General features: G+C 39.0%; 1 protein-coding gene and 1 long non-coding RNA gene across 3 annotated transcripts in view; one reads left to right on the plus strand and one right to left on the minus strand.

The window, feature by feature from the left end:
• Window positions 1–714: 714 nt before the first annotated feature.
• Window positions 715–25,705, minus strand: part of myo6b (myosin VIb) — a 40,503-nt gene continuing 15,512 nt past the window's right edge. The window contains exons 16-33 of one of the 2 annotated variants that reach the window (XM_085258341.1): window positions 25,345–25,472; window positions 24,567–24,662; window positions 22,952–23,122; window positions 21,762–21,800; window positions 21,500–21,593; window positions 20,551–20,681; window positions 20,237–20,314; window positions 19,994–20,123; window positions 17,279–17,369; window positions 16,331–16,481; window positions 14,843–15,051; window positions 14,199–14,277; window positions 9,731–9,891; window positions 9,552–9,602; window positions 7,128–7,231; window positions 5,925–6,059; window positions 4,619–4,837; window positions 715–2,124 (exon numbers count right to left, since the gene is read on the minus strand). In XM_085258341.1, coding sequence (XP_085114467.1) covers window positions 1,925–2,124; window positions 4,619–4,837; window positions 5,925–6,059; window positions 7,128–7,231; window positions 9,552–9,602; window positions 9,731–9,891; window positions 14,199–14,277; window positions 14,843–15,051; window positions 16,331–16,481; window positions 17,279–17,369; window positions 19,994–20,123; window positions 20,237–20,314; window positions 20,551–20,681; window positions 21,500–21,593; window positions 21,762–21,800; window positions 22,952–23,122; window positions 24,567–24,662; window positions 25,345–25,472 — 2,267 coding nt within the window. In that variant the 3' untranslated portion in view covers window positions 715–1,924. The remainder of the gene's footprint in view (window positions 2,125–4,618; window positions 4,838–5,924; window positions 6,060–7,127; window positions 7,232–9,551; window positions 9,603–9,730; window positions 9,892–14,198; window positions 14,278–14,842; window positions 15,052–16,330; window positions 16,482–17,278; window positions 17,370–19,993; window positions 20,124–20,236; window positions 20,315–20,550; window positions 20,682–21,499; window positions 21,594–21,761; window positions 21,801–22,951; window positions 23,123–24,566; window positions 24,663–25,344; window positions 25,473–25,705) is intronic. The other variant, XM_085258342.1, reaches the window with a different exon arrangement.
• Window positions 10,093–10,831, plus strand: LOC146552457 (uncharacterized). Its single transcript, XR_014890065.1, has 3 exons — window positions 10,093–10,283; window positions 10,361–10,574; window positions 10,656–10,831. It is a non-coding gene; the product is annotated as an uncharacterized LOC146552457 (long non-coding RNA).

Consider the following 25,705-nt stretch of genomic DNA (forward strand, 5'->3'; position numbering starts at 1 on the left):
GGAGCGATGATTCCTAGTTTGGAATTTGCACTTTTTAAAATTGTAGTCAAAATGTACTGAGGAGGTCAGGAGCGAGGTGCCAAAGTGCGTTTCTACAGCCATCTGTAAAAGACGCTGGAGCCTCTGTCATGGTTAGGGGGAACAAAAGCCTGCTAGCATCCAAAGCAGAGCTTTAAACATCCTTCAAGAAACCTGGAGAACCATTCCTAAAGACTACTTAAAGAAGTTATGAGAAAGCTCCCTAAGAGATTTCTGGCTGTGTTAAAGAATAAAGGTAGTCATACCTAATATTCACTTTCAAGCTCATTAGAATTGTAAAAATGTTGCTTTTGCCTTGTAAACTGTATTTCTATATATGTTTGCACATGCTTTAATAAATCAGTGCACCTATTTCATATTTTTATAGCAAAATACAAAGAAATAAGGGGTGAGCCAAGGCTTCTGCAAAGTCTGTACATTGAAACAGCCTAAGATCCTTGAGTTTTAATCCTGTTGATCACGTAATTGGACTCACGAGCATCAGCTCGGTGACATCTGCAGTGTGTTAGCGTTTGTTGTTTAATTAACCTACATGCTAATCCTATTATCAGGAATTATCATCAGAATGTCAGATCCATTTACTGAGCACTGACCATTAACAGCTTGTTTGTGAATCTTTGTGAATTAATTCGTGATTTTTCAGCTGTGTAAAATAACTTCAAAAGAAAAAGCAAATCCAGGAATATATTTATTTTCTACAATCTTCCAGTTTCAAGGCCAACATACAAGAGAAAACCAAAGAAAAAACACATAAGAGTGATTCAATAGTTACATTACTCTTGACTACTACATTTTAAACAAAGATTGACCCTTGAATAAGATGACTGAAACATTCCTGGCATAACCAACTGAGGAGTCAAGTAATCAACTTAAGAAAATACTACATAAACACAGCACACACACACGCACGCACACAAATGACTGGCTGTAAAACAACCCCAAACCCAGAAAACTGCAAACATGAAAACAATTCCCTCTCAGATAACAAATGAGCAACAGTACAAAAGAAGTTTTTTCATGAAATTCCGTTGAGTTGTCAGAGCTCGTTAATGAATAATTAAATCAACTTATTATTATTCTGCCAGAAAAATGTATCCTACTTCATTAGGCTGTGTTGTGAGCAGTTGTGAGTATGACTTATAACATTACAGTCTTCTATATTTCACCTGTGATATTTCACATTATTACATTAGATGCACATAATCTATACAAAGTGAATTTAATTTGACTCTTGGTTGTATGGCCTTGTATTCATGATTGTCACCTTTAAGTACTTTAATCTGACAAATAAATGTGGTGTTTTTCATTACTGTCATCTCATACGAGCAGCTAGTGCATGGGCAATTATTCATAGCCACATCGCAGCTATTTATAGACACTAAATGGCAATTATGGTTGTAATATTCAGAAAACTCATAAAGAATTAGAAGACAGTTATAACCCTTAAAAGTACGTCTGCTGAGGTTTTCATGATTTTGTCTAATATATTGTTGCTTTTGCAAACCATTAAGGTTTCGGGTTTATAGCTAAAAAGGCTATGCACCACTTAAGGCTTCTGTGATGTAATGTTATTGCAATATAAGGTCTCACGGTCGGATATTCTACAAACATCGATTGAGAAAACCCCCCACAAGTCGTTATGCTACATCACTGAGATGTTCTACTGCAAGCTGTAAAGAAATGTTGAAAATCTAAAAATAATAAAAATAAAGTAAATCATAAATTGTCTACAGAAAGAGTGTGTTTAGGGCACCTTTGTCTGTGATTACTGTGGGTGCAGTGTTCTGCAACCTGACTGTGCATCTTTTATATTTGTCTGTGTATAGTGTTGTGTTGTGTCTCAGGACGTAGACCAAGCTCTTGACTTTTCCCTTATCTTGTGTGTTCACTTGAGGAGGTTCTGAAGCATGGCGGTAGCGTATGTTGGGCGGGCCTGCTTGTTCTCAATGGCTTTCTTCAAGTACTGAATTCCATCACAGCGTTCCCAGATTTCTTCAAACTGCCTGGGCAGGATCTCTGCCCCTCTCTTCCGGGTCAAACCGGTCTCCTCCAGGCTCAGCTCACACATCTCCATGTCGTCTTTGCCTGAGCAGCCAAAGGGGAAGGATAAAGATTTACTAGCAGTGCATTCACTTGGACACTTGACATCACACAGTTTTAGCCAGAGTCATCTATTTATTAGACTACCACATGCCCATGCTTGGCGTGCTTGCGCTGCTGGCAGTAAACTGAAAATGATACAGTGCTTTTATAAGGTGCTAAAGGTGCATAAAGCAAAAGAATGGGCCGTTTTAGCTCATTGTTAGGTGGTTGATTGTCAACGTGATGACGTTATATCATATCATGTATAATTTAACTTTTGTGGAGATAAATGAGATGCTACTGTCGTAAAATAAAAGAATAGGATGCTTTCATATGGGGTTATAGGTGCATAAAGGCAAAAACAAGTAAATATAGCCTGATGGTAGATGGTTGCCATGCGAGCTAGCTTACAGTGTTATAATATCTATCTATATAGATATCTATCTATCTATATAGATATCTATCTCTATATATATATAGATATCTATCTATCTATCTATATATATATATACATATACATATATATATATATATATATATATATTAGGGGTGCAACGATACACAAAATTCACGGTTCGGTTCGGTTCGATACTTTGGTGTCACGGTTCGATATTTTTTCGATACAAAAAAAAATGTTCATGCCTTTTTAATTTGTCATTTATTAAAATTATAAATATATATTTTAACACAAAAGTACAGTTTTTAAATTTAACCCTAACCCTTGTGCGTGTTGTTTTTTAGCTCGTCATATTGCAGCCACAGAAATTCTTTTGTCCATGAAACCATAAAGCTGCACTTTCTTTTTGCCTTATAGTCTGATTTGTCATAACTTCTCCGTTTTGTGGTAAGCTTTTCTTTGGCTGTCACTTCTTCACCCTGACCTGTCTTATTTGGCTCAGCAGAACTAAAATATATATCTGTCTGTGAAGGTTCTCAATCATCCAGGTCATCGTAGTGAAATATATATCCTGCCGCACTCACATAAGCTCAGCGATTCTCTGCGCGATCAACCTCTCACATGTTTAAGCTGCGGGAGATTTCACTTGTCATGTTTGCATAGTAAGCTAACGATTAATAAGACCATGTCAGAGGAATTGGTGCACAAATTATCATCACTCACAGATCAGTGCTGTCGCTCTCTATACACAGTTCGCGCGATTGCAAAGTGAAAGCAAAAAAACAAGCGCAAATTCAAACACGTTGGGCTAGCGATATTGCGAACCCTGTATCTGATTGAGGAATCACTCATCTTTGGAAAAGAGAGTTTATTACAGAGAAATGTCTCTTTCCAAAATAAAAGCTATACTATCCGCTTCTTCTGGGTTATATTCTCAGCAGCATATTAAACATATCAGGTCTCCATAAGGAGAATCCTGTGCTAACAGCTGTCTAAATGACTCGGCTAAAGTTTGTAGCATGCATGCTTGTTGTTTTTGTCTTTGCACTAGGATGATGTCGGTATAAATGTGCAGTCATATTCGTTGTGTTCCCACTAGTGCTTTCAGGTTAATCTCGTTGAAATAACCTTAACGCCACAACACGGCAAATCTCCGTTAACGAGCTACCCTATACAGAGGGGCTAGACGGCCAACACATTAACGAGCTAACTGCGCTAACACACTAGCTCCCACCCATGTAATTGAGCATTGCATGGCACATCCAACATACTGTTTTACTTTAGTCCATGACTCGCTTACCTTCAGGGTCATACGTCACATGAAAACCAAAATAATTCCAAACGCCAGATCTGAATGAGGGTGGGGAGGTCCACTTCTGTCTCGCTAGCTTGCCCTGCGCTCTTCCTTCTGACCATGCTGTCTGTGTTGAGTGCTCAGTGAATCTGCGTTCGACTACTCCGCCTAGGCTGCACTCTCGAGCCTAGGCGGAGTAGTCAAATGCAGATTCACTGAGCGCTCAACACAGACAGCATCGTCAGAAGGAAAGTTGATAAAATAAATTACAAATTTTGTATTGTTCTTTTTTTTTTCTCCCCTTTGGTTTTCTTTCTTTCTCTCCCCCTCTTTCTTTCATTCTTTCCCACTGTCCTATCCCACAGTCATGTCTGTCCCGTTTGCAACTGAAAATAAAATAAATTCATAATTATAATAAAGGTCAATCAAATGGACCAATATGATGATCCACTTAAAATAAATCCTCTTGGCATCTTTCTTGGCCTCAAGACAACAATTCTGATGGCTATAGATCCAAACGGGACACAAAAAAAAAAAAAAAAAAAAAAAATTGAAAAAAAAAAAATTGAAAAAAATTGTATTGTTCGATACATATGCGTACCGAACCGAAAGCACTGTATCGAACGGTTCAATATCGATACGAATATCGTTGCACCCCTAATTTTTATTTATATATATATATATATATATATATATATATATATATATATATATATATATATATATATATATATATATATATATATATATATATATATATATATATATATATAAATAAATAAAAATAAATAAAACTGTTGACTCACCTGCGACCAGCACGATGGGTTGTTTGTCTGGATGAAGCTCCATTTGTCTGGCTATCCAGGGCCCATCAAAGTGGGCATACCACCAGCCCTTCTTTTTATTCTGGGGATCCTTGTACTGGTCAGCGGGTCGGATAAAAGGAATGCGGAAATAACGCTGCTGCCGGTTCATGGCTACCTCTTGATGCTGGGTCGTCATCAGAGGAGCTGGGTTCTGTTCAGCTGTAGTGACACAGTGCAATCATTAGAAAAATTAGTAGTAGTAGAGGAGATGGTTTTGTACTTTCACGGCAACAGCTTTAAGTATTCACAACAAAGAACCTGTTATTTTGGCTTATATTAATGTAGCTTTGTACTAGCTTTGGTAAAAGACGAGAACATGCTGAGTGGGACAGGAAACAAAGAATACAGCTTTTAAAACATACAAGATCAAAAAGGAACAGGGATGCCCCATGTAAACACTACAGGGAAAGGCTGGGAAAGCAGCTTTTAGCCTTTTATGAAGTGGTCTCAAATACGACCCCTGCTACATCAGTACAGGCCAAAATCAGGATCCAAATATAAGGAAACAAAGTAAAGCTTTTAAGAGCCATCATATCAAAAGAGAAAGGCAAGAAAATATAGTAAAATTAGAAACAACATCTAATGTTCCCATTGTCCACAATCGAATATTTGTTTTTGAAATGAACAGGAAGACAAATGTAGTACGAGTGTGAGCTTTCAAGGAGCAGAGTAACACTTGTTTGTGTTTTGTGGCACAGAGTATGCTCGGTTGAATTGAGAAGGAAAGCAAGCTGTCATACTAGCAACATGGCTGGCAATTATTTGCTAATTAGAACACCCATTTTTGACAGAGTCGGACAGAAGGTGGCTGAATGTTTAGGCCTTGGCATTTCATCTGTTAACTGAGTGTTGGAAAACATAGGCAGGTTATCTGTGTGCAGGTCACACAGGCGGGTCTCTGCCAATAAAAGTGAAGGGCTGAGGTGGAGAAAATAACCTGCAGTAAGATTTGCATTAGTGACTGTTTATTACAGTACTCATATACAGCGTATGGGAGGGTGCAAATTTATGCTCATGTTTAAAGCAACTTTCAGCTGCTCCCTTATTGTCGAGGGGTCGCCACAAAAGGTAGATCTGCATATTTGATTTGGAAGATTTTTATGCTAGATGTCCTTCTTGATGCACTCCAAACAGATTTGTGTCTCCTCTTGGGAACAAAATGGGAACCTTGTTACTCAAATGTGTAAACCACTACAGCACACTTAGTGGAATTATGAAGCAACAGAACACAATATCCTTTACTAACCATAGTCAGTGACACATTTAGGAGCCCTCAGATCGCTCCCGTCATCATTTTGTTTCTTGTTCTTGGATTTCCATGCATGATAGACCTTCAGACGACGGTGAAACTCCTCTCTGCAGGCTGCCAGCAGGTCAATGTCTGTCCCCACAACATAGCATCAGTAAGCATGCATGAAATCAAAACAATCACAAATTGGCAGAAGAATGAAAGAGAGAAGAATGAGCACCTATTTTTATTTAACACAGGCTGGTTTAATCTACATCTATCTTCTGTTTTTCAACATAAAATCCAAATCTGGAACAGATAAGTCGCAAATTACCATTTTATATAGTTTAAGAACCAGTAAAGACATCCAGCAACTAGTTGGCTGCCAACAGTTTCATAATGCCAGGACTGAAAAATTGAACTGCTATTTCCAGAAAACATTGTGTGTGCATGTCTGTGTTTTAGGGTGCAGCATGCCATCTCAGTGAAGAAAACATTCAAAACCGACAGCGCCTTTAGTGAGCATCGGGCTATAATCAGTCAGTTTTAAAGCAGAGTTTTTTGTTGGTAACACCACCGATCCCATCAAAGCAAATGGGTTCCACAAATTAGCCAGATGTCCTTGGAATCCCATCGGGGATATCAGAGTGCCTAACACTGATCAGAGTACTGTATACAGTGACAGTTATAAAGACGTTGGCATAAAGGCATCTGCTTTTCATGCTGACTGAGAAGAAGGTTGGCTGGGAATGACTAGAAAGAGTAAAAGTCAGCCATCCTCCATAATGATGATAATTTCCTCTCTCTCTAACAGTAAAAAACAAGTCGATGAGCCATAGCAGCTGTGGGAACATCCTCACATTGGGTTTTTTTACGTTGCAGGGAAGACATCTTGTGTTCTCACTCTCTACAGCTGCAGTTTTAGCTTTTTAACAGCCACTTTGGCAACTCGAGGAATGACTGAGAGTGCAGATGAAAAGCGTGTGCAGAGAGAGATGGTACCCCATGGTTTTGTGTACCAGAATGGCCAAAACATGAGCTGATGCAGAATTATTTAATGTGGGGGCTGAAAACTGTAAATAATTTTGTGATGAAGCCTCCACTGAAAAAAGCGACCTTCAATCAGGGCTTTAATAACTAAATGTGCATTTGACGGTCGAGTCAATGTGCAGACACTGTTTTTTGAGTGAGGTGAAACTGGGTAGGTTGAGGATTTCTCACCACAGGAGGTGTTGATGACATCTCGCAACTCAGCATACTTCCACTTGCTAAGGTCGTACTTTTTCACACCAGCAGCAGCTTTGGTTGCCTGCACCTGAGGACCCCTATGGCAAGGAGCAGATGAGCGGGGGCGAGAGGGAGCAAAAAAGAAAAAGAAGGTGAGTGTGAAGACAGGTAAGTGTGACAAGGTGGGACTATCAAGGGATTGGGAGTTGTTACTTTCAAATATGATTCAGGTTTAACATTTTAGGGCTGTGTCAAAACAGAAAAAGCTACTTTTAACAATAAATCAGAAAATAATGAAAAAAAATTACATATGTACTTTAAAAAATATATAAAAAATTACTAATATCTAATGTTTAAATTGCAGAAAGAATGGGTGAACATTTGCAACCAGCAGATTTATTAAGGATACCAACCTTAGTGAAAAAATGAAACAATCACTTCACTTCTTATAAACCTTCCTCATTGTCTCAGCTGTTAAAATTCACATTAGGAGCCAGACAGCAGGGGAGCTAAAGAGCACAGTTTGTCCACATCTCTGTGGCCTGTTTTTAAATTCCACGGAATTCCACTCCGTTGTGGAAGAGCTTTTGTACCAAATATTTCTTGTGGAACTTTGAGTGTATTTAAATTTATGTAAAAAAAAGAGAGATGAATGAAAAACAAAGTGTAACTGTGCACTGCTTTAATAAACAACTACTAAGTCAACTAATGGCAATTGATGGTGTTTTAGCTACTTAACAGACTATTGCAGAGCTCTTATCTCATGTCTCCAGCTTCCCTGCTGAGTATAGGCAGCTAATTCAATAATACAAAGGATTTGTCTCCTCTATTTACAGTTGGCACAACTGTTACTGTCTCTGGGTAGAGGATTGCTGATCTATGAATCATTTACTAAATTACCATTACCATTTAAGATTCACACAGACTGCAAAGATTAAACTGATTTGGGATGATGACCAGTGCTGGCTGAGGCGCGTGCCAGTGTGTAATGGTGATAAACCAGAGGAAAAAAGGTTTTACTTCTGTTGCGGAGAGAAAAAAAAGCTGTGGAAAGGATGTGATGCCCGGGGTTTTGCTTCTGGCAGAACGTAAATGTGAAATGAATCCCATTCCCCATTCAGGAAAAGGAAGACAGAAGGAGGCTGTGATCTTTCCAATATTCTTTAGCTACTAAGTCGGCCATGCCAGCCAATGTGCTTACCTCTACTGCACAAAATCGGCCTAATTTCTGTGCTAGGCACATGCAAAACATGTGTCTCTCTTCCTCTAGTTGGTTGCCAGAGGTCACCTGACTTACAGGAATACTTAGAGTCTACAACATGGGCTCTGGAGCCAGCGCTGACATAAGAAGCTTTTCGATCCAATGTAATTTGTGCTCACTGAAAACTACAGGTAAAAGCGTGCATAGGCTATTGAATGCTTTCTCCTAACATTAAACACAATGTAGCTGCAGAAATACAGTGATGCATATTGTATCTGAAACACCCGAGCTTTATTTAGGACAAGGTTTAGAGGTATAAGGAGAGCAGAGATAGAACTGTTAAACTTTCAGCAGTTTATGTAAATGGATCTGTTTTTCACTTCCCTTTTTTACATGGGATGTGCAGTTGTTCCCGCAAATAACCTCAAAATGCAGTTTCCTGCTCTGTAGCTACACAAAGATACTAAGTGTCCTCATATAGAAAGAGTGAAAAGTGAATGAGAGCGTGATTTTGAATACAGCTTGTTTGAGTACTAAACATTTTATATTAGTATTAAACATTTTGGGAAGGATATATCATATTTTGGTTAAACTTCTCTAACTGAAAACACTCTCAAAACTAGAGAATTAATACAGTCCAATTTTTTTTACCATTGAAAACTTTGTTTGTTAAGAGCCGCTGACACCACCAGTTAGAATACAGAGCGACAGTGGAGTAAGTCATACTGCCACAAAATTATAAACTACTGTATGCATGCAAATCCGAACCCATCGCTGAGGACAGTATGTTCAGTCTGTGTGGTACACCAGCACTATGAAGGCTGCAGTCATGGTTTAACCCCTGCAGAAACAAAAAGATCCGATACTGCGCTCATCTGACACTGATGATTTAGTGTGCCATATTAATTTATGGGTAATTATGATTACATATAATGAATTATCTTCTGATTCGTGTTAAAATTTGCTTTTGTAAAAGAAAAAGCAATCATGCAGATCATCAAAAAATTAGACTGGAGCGTTTTTTTCAGAATAAGGATTACAGATTTGTGTGTTGTTTTTGCATCATTGCTATAATCTTGCAGATATTTTAAGCGACTTAGCGATTCAGGACTACGACAGCAATTAAGCGAGTAAGGGAGTTAGTGAGTGAATCACTACTGCTGGTGTTAGGTACACTTGGACACTGGCAGTTACGGAAAGCTGCGCTGATATCTTACATGGCTCTGGCTGAGGATGAAGAGATAGGAAGATCTGAAAAAAACTCATCACTGGGAGAAAACACAGCAACAGGAGAAAAGGCAGATACACAAGCAAACTGACGTCAATAGTGCTTATTTACTGTGTACAGAATACATCTGTATGCAAATGTGGGCACTGTGCTTTACATATACATTACCTGCGCAGAGCTGCATCCATCTGGCTTTCATCAGTTATGAGCTCGGCCTCATTCTGAGCGATTCTCATGGCTAACTCCCTGTCTCTTCTCTCCTGCTCGAGTACGGCAGCACGTTGGGCCTGCTCCTCACGTTCCTGAGCCAATTGGATTTCAAGCTCGGCCTGTAAACGGACACATAAACACAAAAGTATCGTAACACAGTACTTAATTCATCTGCCTAATGTGTCGATAAACCTAGCTCCAGTCAAAATACTATAATACTAATTATATTATAATACTATTATATACCAGACAGCACAGAGATGTGTTTGCCCAATGTGCCCAAGCCTGATTAGACTTATTTATCCCCCTTTTGGGCTGCTAATAAAGCTTTAGTGGTTATTTGTCTAGACAGAACTGTCATGGTCCGGGTGAGCACGGGGTTTTTCCACTCCGCTGGGTTCTACCTTCAGGCAGAGACTCCAATCAGCTTCCACACCTGGTTCCAATCAAGTCACCTGCATATAAGACCAGCATTCACAACAGACCTCTGCCAGATCTTCTGCTAACCCATGTCAGTGCTAGGCTGCGAACCCCTTGTGAGAACCCTCAACTACTGCTTTTCCCTCACCGTGTTTTTCTTTGTCATAGGACCCACCTGGCAGTCACGTTTCCCGAACTACTCTCATCTCCGCCTGGACGCTGGTTCTGTCATCTGGTTTCTTCCTCTCCACCATCGGACTACACCTGCCTGCCTCCCTGCCAAGTCCCTCACTCCACGCATATTCTGGATCCTCTCTGGACACTCCTCACCCGGAACCCCCTGGACACCCCTTCCTCGCATGACACTTTAAACCTGCAACGCGTAAGCCCTAACCTCCATAGCCTAACCCTGCAGCTGTGATTCACTGGACTGCCACTGACTACTTGTCTCTTCTCATTATAGTGACTGCGTACCTCCATCCAAGCCGCTGCCCCTTTTTTCCATCCGTGAAATCCAGCACCTAGCCATAGCACTCAGTTTCATGTTCACAGTTTGGCCTCACAGTTCACAGTTCATAGCATTTCATAATTCATAGCATTCATTGTCTCCTGTTGTGTAATTTCACTAGACACTTGTAAATAAAGCACTGTGTTCACGCCCGTTTGCCTCCCTCTGTGTCTGCATTTGAGTCCACACCCACAGCCGGGCCTTCTCGGCCGTAACAAGAACAAAGCAAACAACTGAGAAACATTCAAAAGTTGGGAGATTTTTATAGACTTGACCCAAATTCAAAGTCCAGGTTTTTATGTGTTCATTTTTTCATTTTAACTAGCTAAGAGAAAGCTGTAACATAAATCAACAAATCAATAAATGTTCATGTATATAGGCTGCATAGTGTGCATTCTTCTCCTGTGTCTTATTATAGAAAGCCTCTAATGAAGTCCTCATTGCATACTTTTCTCTGAGGAGCTTTAAATATGAATACCTCTCCAGGTGAGAATATACTGCATTATTCATATTGTAGGGTGGCAGCTGTGTTACATGACCAGAGTGAAGCACGAGGGCTGAAACTCGACTGGAGAACACCCGAAACAATACATACTCTTTGGCACTGTCCTCGGGATTTTGACAATGTTTCCTGAATATACCAAATTGAATGTATTGTTTGTAAAATGAGGCACTGACTGACACCCTCATTCATTTCACAAGAAACACCAAGTTAAAAAAAAGAAAGACAGAAAAAGGAAAAGGAAATGGCTGCAGAAATTACCAAAGTTATTTGTGTTGAAAAATATTCATTATACAACAGCGAACTACAGGAACACCACATGGGAAGTTTTTGTCTGAGCGGTGTTCCTTCAAGAAAATAAGCTCTGCAGAATTGAAGTGAAGGATATTGTGCTAGGGTAAGCTTTGTCATGGCTGAAAATAGCAGAGAACATAAAGCCAAATTCTATGAAAGTCACAGCAGACACCCATGGAAAGTTTACTGTTGAAGTCTGAGCTGTGGATCAAACCAGTTTTCCAAACAGTGTTCTTGGACATGTGGCTTATGACAGCCTGGTCTCACTTCTAGGGAAAAAAAGTGCATACAGATGTCCAACTGGACTGGGGTGAATAAAAATGGGAGGATGGGTCAGGGCGGCTTTAGACATGAAAAGTAAGGAAAGGTGAGATATAAAAATAGAACTGAAAAAGAAAAAAAAATGGTGTAGCATCAAGGTCAGAGGAGAGAACGGATAAACAGTACTGAAACAAAAATCAGCAAACACATAGAGCTGGAAAAGGTGGCAAAGTGGAGATGAGATTAAGGGGCATGATAATAAAACACTGGACAGAACAAGGTGGGATTAACTAGTTTAGTTAACAGAAACCAGGCAGAAGTGGAGTCATCAGTCAAGACCCTGTGGGTAATCCACTGGGAGTCCAACCAATGTCATGACCCAGCTGTTGCTGTAGGACACCAAACAGCAAATAAATGTTACAGCTGTAGGCAGCATTTGCCAGCAAGGGGAAACATTAGAGCCATTTCAATGGCTTTGGAGCTACATTATTTGGAGGTACACCGCTTTAGGTGTGTAATTTGTCAATTTTAACACCTTTGCTCGAAATCAAATATTAAAAATAGGCTTTTAAGGTGAAGCCGATATATTGCTCTGTTTATTACACAGTTGTGTGAAAAAGAAGTTTTCACTCAGTGAAAAACTAAGTAACCATTACAGCTTCTATAGGAATTAAGAGCATAAGTAGCAGCCATGTGATACTAATCAAATGCATCTCATTAACTGATCATTAGGAATTGTGAGCACTTCTATGAAAGCAGCGATTTTAGCATTTTGCTTTGTCTTTGTCTGGAGCATTCAGGTGTGTGTTAACACAACAGCACAAACCTTCCAGGAGTGGACCTCCCACCAAATTTTATTTTGGAATAATTAAGTTTGAGCCAAATAATCTTATGTTTGCACATAATGAACAGCTCCATATTTGGCACAAAAACCCAGACATAGCATATCAGCATAAATACCTCATACCAACTCTCAAGCACATTGGTGGAGAGGAGACAATTAGGCTACGTACACACTGCAGGTCTTAATGCTCAATTTCGATTTTTTGATCAAATCCGACTTTTTTGTCTGCTTGTTCACACTACAAATAAAATGTGACAGCAAACGCGCTCTAGTGTGAACCCTCAAAGTGGCCCGCATGTGCAAAAGAAGACGTCACACACAATGCGCTCTGTTCAGACCCAGACCAAACAGTATTGTTTGACTGATGGCCCTTAAAATGAAGACTTGTTTCGGACTTTACGTTTCCCAATTTTACTTAAAGTTATAAGGTTATTTTGTTATTTACATATGGCCTAATAATGATCCTTATTGCTGTTTTAGAGAGGAGCGGTGCTTCAAAGGATAGCTGCAGATTTCTGTCAGAATCTGCAGATTATACAGTACAAATAAAATGTTCACGTTTCTCCAACGTTGTCTTCCTAACAGTTTCACTGACATCTACACTAAATGGCCAGAAAGCGTTCATGATGTCTTCTCTGGCGCTGATAATCGGCATCTGTCTTGTTTCAGTGACGTAAAAGACGGATTTAATGCGACATGACCATTCAAACAGCAGTCGCTTTCTAAAACATCAGATATGTATCGGATTCAGTACCACATAGGAAAGTGACCCAGATCGGATTTGAAAATATCGGATTTGTGCCGTTCACACTGTCATACAATGATCGGATATGGGTCGCATAGGGTCAAAAAAATCGGATTTGATGCGCTTTCGCCTGCAGTGTGAACGTAGCCTTAGAGCTTCTTTCATATCCACACCTTGCAGTCATTGAGTTGATCATGAAGTCCTTTCTATTTCAAAGTATTCTAGGGTAAAATCTGAAACCATCTACCTTACAGCTAAAGCATGGCCCAAACTAGATCATACACCAGGGATATAATTCTAAGCACAGCTGCAGATTTACAACAAAATGAAAAAGAAAAGAATCAAAGTGTTGCAATGGCCCAGAGCTCAATCTGATTGAAATGCCATGGCGGGACATTAAGTGATTTGTGCAAAAATGAATGCCTGTAAACTTCAATGAACTGAAGCAATGCTGTATAGATGAGTGGGCCAAAATTCCTCTACGGCGATGTGAGAGACAGACAAAAACATACTGAAAAGGGTTACTTCAAATTATTACACAAGCAACTGAATCACAGGCAGGACTTAATTTTTCATAGGACTGTGAAAATTGTCTTTTCACACGATTCTATGAGTGCAACCAGTAAAGCACTATTTTTTATTTTAATCCAAGGACTGAAATTGTCTGCCACTGCAGTGGAGTGCAGGTCATTTATAAGAAGCTTAAATAAAACTGCAAGGTTTTCATTAAATTCATTCAGTGGAGTTAAAGTAGAATTTTGAAGAAGTTAGTAGTTGTTAGTTTTCCAATTTTTACGTTTTTACTTTTCAACAGAAGAGCACAGAAGTATTCAATGGGGAAATTTTCCAAACCTGCATGGCCTTGTCCTCTTCCTCTCTCTTTTTTCTGTCCTCCTCATCTTGCTTTCTTTTCAGCTCCATCTCTGCTTTCCTAAAATGTTGAGACAAAAAGGAAAATCAGAATATTTACTAAAAACAACATTTCTGAAAGTGTCAAAAAATGTTTCCTCCCCAGGCTGATTGCTCTAGAGGCCAGTGTGCCACATCAGTGAAGCACAGACCCCACTTTTGTCTTTTATTGTCTTTTGAGTCACAGTTGTTTTACACTAAAACTGTGTTTAATAATCACATTTTGGTTGCTAAACGATTGAGTGGAGTTGAACATATTTATTTTACATCTAACCTTGCAGCGTTTTATCTGTGCTTCTCAGGAGAGCTGTTAGAGCTCTGTGCAGGACTAGCTTCCCTGCAGCTTTTATTGCACTTATGCTTTTTTTGGCCAATTGAAACATTGTCTGCACTTTACCCAACTGTTCTTCTTTGTACTCCACTCTGTATGAAATGAGTGGACGTAAATTAGACTGTTAGTTTTTCTTCTTCTGGTTTCTTGGTGTGGAGTAGGGGATAAAAGTTTGTTTCTCCCAAGGCAATACTAGGAGAATCACTGTACATTATACACAAACACATATACTAGTAATTTTGCACTTAGCACTTACAGTCGTCTCTCTTCTTCCTCCTGTTTGCGTCGCTGCTCTTCCTGCTCCCTGCTCTTTCTCTCTTTCTCCATCTCGTCCTCGATGCATTTCAGCCTCTCGCTCTCTTCTTCCTCCTGCTTCTTCTTTTGCATGGAAGCAAGCAGCTGCTCTGAACGTTTCACCAGTCCTTGATACTCCGTGTCAATCTCCTTCCTGGTCATCAGTGTGGTCTAGTTGTTCAACAAAACAGCAAAGGATGATTGGAAAGGATAAAGTAGAAATACATGTCTTTATTCTGCTGTTCAACCATCAGATTTTGGGCCTCAGGTCTGAGTGGAGTTCAAACATGGCTCTCACAATGTATTTATCAGTATTAAAAACTGATCAAATGCCGATAGGATGTTAGCAGGCTAGCATGAGTGTGCTAGAATGAAAATATGCCCTGTGCTGATTTGAATTTGAATCATAAAGAAGAGTCACAAATGCCCAAACTTGCCACACTTTTCTGATTCCATAGCACAACCATCCCATGTGGCTACAAGTTAGACACTGACTGACATTGTGTGTACGTGTCACTTGAGTGCCACAGCCACAATGCTCACTTCTCCACGCACTTGTCAGACAATCAGCAGGGGGAGAAGAGGTCACCATATTGTGCACATTCATAAGAATGAGCCACTAACAGCATCACAGGGAGGGAAGATGACAAGGTCTTGTCCCTATTGTACAATGGTCTGATTGACAGGCACTGGCATCTCATGCATTATTCACAACGAGATGTCGTGCCATAAACAACTTCTACATACTTAGAACACCGTAAGTGTCAATAGCAGGGGTGTTAATAGGCTAACAAATCAACATTAGGAGGGCGGAGTGGCTTATTTGGATAGAGGGGGGAGAAAGAGCTAGGAGTCAATGGTTCTTTAGTGTGAGTCAGGATACTTCAAGGAACCTATGAGCTCTCTAACTTGTTAATTAGATACAGGCCACTACCAAAGAGAAAATCAAAACTACTGGAGAATACAGTGCCCAGATATCTGGATGATTTGCTGTACCTAGAGGGTCCAATAAGGTGGGTGTTTATTGCACAGGGAGGGCTGGGATTTCAATAGCCAAGTCCAATCATTTAGAAAAACAACCCCGCTAAATTAAATTATTGGAGAGAAGAAGAATCTTGCTCTACAAGCTCTTCTTTTTATCCTCAGGTGAGTGAAAATATTGATTCTGGAGGATAAAATGAGAATGGCCACTGCAAGACAGACTATAGTGTATAACTCCAGGATGAGGTCTTTGTCTAAAAGAAGACTGTCAGTGCCACAGAGCTAAAAGTCTGCATGCAGGTAGCAATATACAATAAATATGAGGCAGTAAGGCTTCAAACAATCTATCTGATCTGAAAAATCTTCCCTTAAAATACATAGTTCAAAAGAACAAAATATCCCACATACAGTACATACAGAGAAAACTCAGAGTGTATTATGCTTTGAACCAAAAATTAAAAGTCCTCACCTTTATCTTCGCTAACAGAGCATCTATGGCGGCAGCCAGCTCCTGAACTTGCTTGGCCATCTCCTGTTTTCCCTCCTTCAGCCCATTCACCACCTCATTGAACCTTTCCATGTGTTTCTTCAGGTTTCGAACCTTCACCATACCATCGATTCTGTGGGCCGTGATAAAAATGCAGACTTACAAATGAGTATATTACTAAGAAATGAAAGCATAAGAGTTTTATTCTAATGACCGCTAATAAAATAACCCTGTTTTAAATCATGCTTTTTATTTGTTCTTGTTTCTAATGTCTCTGTAAAGCACTTTGAATCACCTTGTTGTTGAATTGTGCTATACAAATAAACTTGCCTTGCCTTGCCTTGCCTTGTTAAAGACCTCATTTAGTCCAACTGAGGAAAATGCATTTTAGTTTTCATTGCATTCTCTCTTTTATTACATCCCTCATTTATGTGAAAAGAAAGTGATGCCTTTGCATTTTAGCACTTGAAAGGAATTAAAAGATCAATGAATGTTTCCTCATCTTTGGATTCATTTTATTTGCATATTAAACATGAACTCAATTCTCAGTTCTTTTGTGGAACTGATGATATAAATGTGTGAATGCCAGCATAAACGTTTCCTGTGCACAAACTGCCACTCACCCACTCTCAATCAAAATCTCATTGCAAGGAACTATCTGAAAACGCATGTACAGTGAGACACTTCCCATATAGTGACACTCCATTTCTCCACAGTCCACTGATGACTTTTTAGATTGATTTAAACTTGTACATGCTTGATACAGGAAAGCCATCAAAACCTACCAAGTGTGAACCAGTTTCAAGAAAAAGCAAACTGAGAGTGTCAAGTGAAAAAAAGACAGCAAATGGCACAGAAAAGCAGAAATGATGCTGCATGTGTTTGTGGGCTTGTATAAGTTCTGGGTCCCAGGAACAGGAGGAGACTCACCGTGGCTTATGCTTCTTCTTAGACAACCACATGCGGACAGTCTTTTGCATCTTGATGCAGGCCACAGCTCTGTAACTCATCTTGTTCTTAACTAAAAAGAAAGAAAATACTTTTTCACAAAGCATAGAATCAAACCTACTTTCAATGACTGCATACCTTAAATCCTATATAATTTTTATACATCTTTGTACTTGGTGGCATAACAATCCTGCTCTAGTAATAGGTTATGCAAGGACAAGGTTTTGAAGAATCAAATAAAATATGAAATGCAGTAGTAAAAACAATACTTTAAAAGATAAACACCAGAAAACCTTGAGAGTGAGCACTCGTAATAACATAAACACTAAATCCTCCTTCTCTTGTGCTGTTTTGTAGCAGTGTATACACCTGAGACTGCCACCTGTCTGTCTGTCCTGCACTCTCTCTCTCTGGTTGTGCAATAAAAGTATGAACATGTATTTATAAGTTACACTTGTGCTTGAATCCTGCACACATTTGATTTCCATGTGTGACAACTGCAATTGTCCAGAGTGAGGACAGACTGAGGGACCCACTGCTGCACATCATCTGTGAGGCTTTGCACCCCTGATGATCCACCAGGACAATCTCAGCAGTGTGTGAGGAAGAGGAGGAGGAAGAGCCAGCAGCAGCTGACAGATGGAGAGAATAGACAGACTGTTCCCTGTTTGTGAAGGACTGCTGGAAAAGTTTAACATAACTAATTGTCTGTCCTGAATCAGTCTTATTAGGTAATGTTCAAATAATGTTATCATCCCAGTGTTTTCAGTGTGGGAGAAAGTACTCAGGGCCTTCAAGTTACACACTACGAAAGGCAGCAACAAGTTTAATGTTCAGAAACCTAAAGTATGTATCAGCAGCAGAATGGAGCTAAAAACAAATGTTTGATTCAGTTCTATGAAGCTTTGAGTATTTTGGATCAGTAGCACTGCTGTGTTTGTTGCATCATATTGCTGTAATTGTTTATATGCTTTATATATTCTGAGGTAAGTTGATCTATAGTGTTACATCATATTCTATAAGGATGTTATGTGTTTGTATACTTTCTGGCCAGTTTGACCCATTTAGCAGAAGTCAGCCTGTTTAAGGCTCTGATATCTATTCTGTATGACTTAAAGCAGTTATGACATGGTCTGATTTTCTCACCCAATAAAGGAATATTTCATATATCAGTCTACTCTTCATTTTATCAGAAACAGTTATCACAGCTCGTACATTTTCTTTTTACACATATATGTAAGCATTGAGCCAAATGTAATAATGCCAACAAATTAAACGAACAATATTTGTCTCTTATATATAATACATCTATAGATACACTGTCAAAGATACTTGTCTTTGAGTGAAGATTTAGGGTGATAGGAAATATAAATAACTGCAACTTGAATCTTTACTGAAGCTCAGTATTTGACACGGAGTTCAAACTCACTGCTGTAATAACTAATAATGATTAATATAATAACTATAATAGTGGCCATATTATATTTACATTACCAAAGTGAGATGACTTTAGTCTCATGAACAACATCAGCTAATTGTTATTTACTAGCTAATCTTAAAATGACTGTTCAGCACAGAAATGAAGCCCAAAAATCATGTTTTACTGTCCTGTGGTCTCAGCCTCAGATACTTATCAAATCACACAAAGCTCATGTAGAAAGAAATGAACAAAGCTGTATGAAACGTTTCCAGCTGTTAGTATCATGGTTGCTAGGCAACCTGGGCAGTTCGACGGAGGCTAGAGCATCCCATTTCACAAGCCTACAAGCCTCGCAGTTCCGGTCTCAGCGGTCTTTGAGTACGCGGCCCTTGAGGACCGTTAAGGCTGCGTACTTTAAGGCTGCAGACCCTGAATTGGGATACAGCCATACATACATGTTTTGGTTTGTGCAACTGGTCCGTCAGGTTATTGTCTCCCCAGAAACATTTCCGTTATGTTTTGTGTAATTTTGCAGCGTTTTTCTTTTTGCAGCATTTTTCTTTTTGCAAGTGTTTTCTGAAGTTGCAGTCCGTTTGGCCTCTCAGAGCCACCGTAGCACAAACTACTATAATAGCTATTATTAATCAGCAGCAGTACACTATAAAAGGCTTTCTTTCACCTGCTCACCAACACAAACAAAGCAGCGATAATAAGATGAAGCACTGAAATCACAGGAAGGAAATAATGTCCAGGACCAGGGGTATAAATTTACTCAGGCCACTTATCCACAGAGTATGCGGTCAAGCAGAGGCAGCGCTCTGTTATAGCTGCAATGTAATTTCATTTTATGCTTTTGCACATACACACAGAAGCCAGCCTGCACTTTGTTAAATTGTGGAAATCAATAGCTTGGCACTGACTGTAATGGTACAAGGAACTGCTTTTAGAATACTATTCAATCTTGCTGGAGGCTGCTTCATTTGATGTTCTGAAAGAAAAATCAGTGTAAAAGCACAAACCCAGGTGACGAAGTGTACGGCAGCAAAAAGGGACTCTCTATTTAAGCTACAAAGAGGCTGCTAATGTTCGACAGTAATTTCATGTTTGTTCATTCTCCTTAAAAGATGGTAAATGATTTCAAATAAACCACAGCGAAAACAGAGGAATGACATAACACAAAGAAAACTGAAATTATTTGACTACATTACAAATATTATTGCTTGCATATCTAAAGCTGGTTGGCTACTTATTTTAAATTCTTCACGAAATGAACCTACGTTTGATGACAGACAAGCAGCACCACTGGACCTTCTTCCAGAGGCTGCACACCAGCCACTTGTTGACTTTCTTCAGCAGCTCTGCGAGGTGGTCTGGATCAGACTTCATGATCTGGTCGAACTCGGCAAACTGGCGCACACACACAGCCAAATGTCAAGTTATAATTCAGTCAAATTTAGTATTAATGAAGATATTATGGCTAACAGATTCGTATGTAATGATCTACAACATTAATATTTTACCTTTCCGGGGCGGAAGAACACCCTTGTCAGTCCAAACTTGAAGTCCTTATCATTCAATCCTAGAGCTTTGAACAAAGCCTAATAGAAGAACAACATTCAATCACTCAACAATATCGTATAAGTGCAGGGTTTCAGGCTACTAAACTGTTTATATTTGTTAATCATTTCCCAAGTGGGTCAGTGTGGCTTTTTTTTGCAATGCAAATTACACAACTAATTAGGGTTTACTTTAAACAGATTAGCTTGTTGTTTAAACTCGACTGTAGACGCTGGATTTCTTCAGTGAAACAGAAAACTATTCAACTTAAGCCCACCTTGCAGAAAAGCCGAGGATTCAGCCGTGTAAGCTTATCCGGCATATACTGCTTATACATGTTGTAAAGCTCATGGAAAGGAGCCCTGGAGGGGAAGCCCCCCTGCATCAGGTCCAACACCGACACCATTCCTAATCATGAGAAACACACAAAGAGAGAAAGTAATCAGAAAAACACATCATCCATGCATGTATGTGAGAAAACCTCCATGCCTATCCAAGAGGGGCACAATAGCACAATCTACTTTAATGTGTTCTCATTCATAAAGGCTGTTGCAGGATTATATTGACATTAATTATTGAAAACACCAGCACCCTTTACCCAAATATTTTTTCTATCCCTCCTCTGTACATGTCCAAACCATCTTGAGTCTGTAACTTGGGCACTTCCAGCTAGGTCTCCTGCCTTTTCTTTAGTACCATCTCCAAACACCATAGCACATCTCACTACCATCCAGAAAACCTTTCACTCTTGCTGCTGTCCTTCTGTCATCCAATCCGCCCTTCCTGCACTCTCTTCTTCCCCTCTCTTGAGTACTAACATCCCAGATATTTAAACTACAACTACAACACCACCTTTCTTACGTCTATCTTCACCATTCCACCTGTCTCCCTCTCATCTGTCTTTCTTCTAGTGACGTTCATTCTTCTCGTCTCCAAGAAGAATTAAACATTTCACAATATCATCTGCAAATATCACAATACATGTAGACTCCCACTTGACTTCAAGTGTTATTGTGCCCATTACCACCGCAAATAAAAAAAGGCTCAGAGCCAATCACTGACATAATCCCACTTCCACCTTGAAACCATCTGAAGTGCTTCAAAGAGCAAGTCAGACTAACCTGTTGAAACTCTTCCATTAACAGTGGAGCTAAACTGGAAGTATTTTAATTCTCTTAAAGATTATAAATTATAACTATTTAATCAAAACACTGTTTTGGTTTTACCTGAGCATTGCAGCTGGGAGAGAATAAGAGCTCCTTCAAACTGGTGGTTGACCATCTTCAGATTGGGTTTTACACAGCGGATGAAACTTGAACCCTGTTAAAACAAAGACTAATTAGGAAATATTGGTCAAACATACACAAAATGCATTTTATAACATCCATTTTGTGTGCACAGTAAACACAAAGGCTGTAATAATGTTTTTAGACTCTGAGAAAAAGGATAGAAAATAGACGGCGAAACAGAGATGTAAATTTTACTTACAGTGCTACGAAGCTTCTCCAGCAGCAGATTCAGTTGGGTCTGTGTGTTAAAACAGACAAAAGGAAATGCTTATTTTTTATTTTGGGTATTTGTGGTGAAGGTCGCCAAGACACACATGCTGGAGAATACGTACAGGGTGGGGAGCAGTTATATATAGTCAAGCAAGACCCAAAGCACAGTAAATATCGTGCATCTCTTTTATGCAAAGAGACTGATCATTACAACAAAGGATATTTATCTTTCTAATTTTCTCTCCCCATAACACAATCTAGCTGTTTATCTCTTTGTAAAATAGTGTGTAAGATGCACACAGTCCTTGTGCTTGAGTCCACATCTGGTGAATAAGTGATGATGACAAAGAAGCTACGTTAGTAATACAGAAACTCAGAGACTTTGAAAAGATGGTGCGATGATGTAAAGGTTTGAAATGGTGCACAAACACTTTTTATTCATCGAAAAAGACAGCCCAACACATGGAGCTGGGAGATAAGTCATGAGCAGCCTTGTATTACTTTGGTCTCTGTGATACGTAAGAAATGCACTTGAAAGTTGTGTACTTTCGCTTTTGTGTGAAACCCCGAGTGTCTCATCTCTTCTCTCTTTTATTTCTTTCCACTAGCCCTGCTTTCTAACTCCTCTCTAGTATACCTCAAGCTGACTTTATCCAGCTTTATCCACCAAGGAAGAATTTCTCAGAGGAAAGAATTGGAAGACTGGAGGATATCTAAGAGGGGGACCTTGAATAAAGGAAGGGAAACAGGGATGAGAAGGAGAGTGGAAAGGAGAAAAGTCACAGGAAAGGTCTGGATGTTAGAGTTGGTTTACTTTTTTTAAATCACAAATCTGAAACCTAATAAGGATAGTGATAATTGTGTTTTTACTTTTAAAGTCTAAAACAACAAATTTCTTAAATCAAGAAAATAAAATTCAAAATGTAAACCTACATAATGAAACAGTGGAAAAATTCCAGGATGCACAAAAGTCAAAATTAAAGCATTTCATCTTTAATTTGGACGACATGTGATACAATAATATGAAATATTATAGCGTCTTAGTGTTTGGTATGAAAAAGTGCAATATTTAAATTTTTTGGTAAAGTTAAGGGGTTTTGTTCACGTGTAGTTATGATATGTTTATGTTCAAGGACTTTTTCTAACAGTCAAGAAACTACCTTTAACCGTCACTCTGACCTTGAACTTATTCCCAACGCTGATGAAGCTGAGCTTCCCCGCCTTCTGTTTGGAGTCCTTGGAGGTGTTGGAGTTCTCAAACAGCTCTCGAACAAATTTGTCTTTTGATTCACAAACTAAGCTTTCCAAGGACATGTGGAGGGCATCATTATTCTTCTCCACAAACCGAATCTGAGAGTGCACACAGACAAATCCATACATGTACAATCACGAAAGACCTTTATACATATTAATAGAGGTCAAACCCAATGCAGGATGTGTCAGTCAGTAAAACGTATGGAACATGTTGTACCAGGACAACACGTGTGTTTTTAATTCACTGTGATAATAATGTTTTTAACTATCTATCATATGCATTAAAAAATTTATAATTGTGAAAAAACCAATAACTCAATAACAAAAATAAATAAAAAATAACAAGCCGCGTGCTTAATATGTCATCTATTTTGCTTCAATGCCTGTTGATTGGCAACTTTCTAAGAGACATTATAGTCAGGTTTCTAACAATTATGGACAATGACACAGTATTTGTAGTTTTGCCTCTCTACACCACCACAGTGGGCTTTAAATCAAACAGTAAGGGTGTGATGAAAGAGCAGACGTTCAGCTTTATTTAAGGGGTGTAACAAAAGCATTGAATAAACTGTTGAGGTCATTTTTATTCAAAGGCCCAAATAGTATATTAATATAATGAATGTTTTAAATCCTTTAGGTATAGAACCCATGAACATCACCAAATACTGTGTTTCCTCCCTTCAGTTGTTCAGACAGGACGTTGCTCTTTACTGCAGCCTCCTTCAGCTGCTTCTTGTTTGTGCATGTTGGTTTGGGGTCAAGCGACTGACTTGGTTACTGAAGAATATCCAATTTCTTTACCTTGAGAAACTATCAGGTTGCTTTTGCAATGATTTGGATCATTATCCATTTGGATTGTGAAGCTCTGGCTGATCTGTTTTATAGCATTTGGCTGAATCTGAGCAGAGAGATTCTTCTATCAACAGTCACATCATTGATAAACAGTAGTAACCTGGTTCCACTGACAGGGTTTAATGCCCATGCCATAACATTGGCTCCAACAAGTATGAAAAATAATGTGCTATGCTTCATATCATTAACCCCTTCATTGCTTATCCATATGTTTCTTTTACCATTATTACAAGTTCATCTTGGTCTCATCTGTCCAGAGAGTTTTTACAAAACTGTGCAGGCTTTTTAGGTGTTTTCTGGGAAAGTCTAATCTAGCTTTCCTGTTCCTGGTTGTAACTAGTGGTTTGCTCCTTGTTCTAAGCCCCTGTCTTTCCATTCATGACATTCATGAATAGATGTGTCTTGATTCTAGACCTTAGTTCCACCGAGCAGCTAACGGAACAAAAGTTCAATACTTGGAATTGTCTCCAGAACTTTTATCTTCACATTTTGCCGTGGAATAACAAGGGAACAGGGCTCCTCTGGCCATAGAAGTGCTTTCCACTGTGGTGGTGTACTGGGGGCAAAATACCAAAAAAATACTTATGAACTTTGTGTAAAAATAGAGGTGAAACATATTTTCATATTGGATCTTGTCAGTACAACTCAGTCCCAATAGCCATACGTGATAATGAGTGTTAAGGATTACTGTTTCATAGCAGACTGCTCCAGCAAAGTGTCTGATGATGAAGCCTTCATCATCCCGGAGAGTCCTGTGAATGGTCAGCTTTGACTTTCTGGGAACCTAAGACAGAGACGATCAAAGTAAATCATATCATGCTAAAACACATATATTGATTTCATATTAAACCCATCCATCATCGTGTCTACAGCAGACTTTTGTTTGTCCACATGACGACTGAGTGCTCAGGGCTTCTTTATCTTCATCATTAGCTATTTAACAGGTGTAACCTGGATCAGATGATTTCACTTTAAATGTGAAATGTCTTTGCAAGTCAAGTTTTTTACAGAGTTTACAGGGCATTAGCTTAGTAAATGAACATCATTAAGAGCCTATGTACACTGCATAGCAGAGTTTAGCTCTTGGATTAAATTCTTCTCTCTATTAATATCTATATCTATATGTCTGAGTAGCAACTCTCCCTAATGTAGTGTGGCTGCAAGCAGCCTCCTCTTATCTTAAGCCTGAACTAGTGTCAAGGCAACATATTTAAAAAGATTTCATGCATGCAGAAATACAGGCGAAGTGACAAACAATAGCAGCAAAGGCAGCGACAGATGGAGGGAGTAAGATTGTGCGTCATTCACATAAGTGTTGTAACAAACAGGAAGAGTAAAAATGATTACAATGACAGTCCTGTCTTTAGTCTAACAAAGAATGAATAATAGGAGAACAAAGGAGAAAAAGCAAAAAAAGAAGGGAAAAGTGAATAACAAAGAGAGAAAGGATAAGGATGAAGTCTGACCGTGAGTCTGAAGTGGTCTTTATGCTTGCTGTGAACAGCCTGTGCAAAGTGTTGGTCACTGGCTTGTGGGAGACGGTTCTCTTCATCCAAAATGTCCAGGATTCCCATCAGCTTTGCTTCCACTAGATCTGGAAACGTCAAATATTTGTCCATCAGCCACAGCATTGTGACATTAAGTCCAGACAGAATTTTTGTGAATAACAATCCTTTCATTCCTATTGTTCTAAATATTAGCTGACTAAATCTGAAAAATAATTTATGTTAACATCTCAAAGCAAGTGATATCCATTCATCCTTAAAATTTGAAATATTTAAAAACATTTTTAGAAACAACAAAGAGCATTCACGTAGAATAATGTGG

The sequence above is a fragment of the Mchenga conophoros genome, linkage group LG19 (genome assembly GCF_057382185.1).
Source record: "Mchenga conophoros isolate Kocher_MC1m ecotype Shallow Benthic linkage group LG19, M_conophoros_male_GT1.1, whole genome shotgun sequence".
NCBI classification, from domain to species: domain Eukaryota; kingdom Metazoa; phylum Chordata; class Actinopteri; order Cichliformes; family Cichlidae; genus Mchenga; species Mchenga conophoros.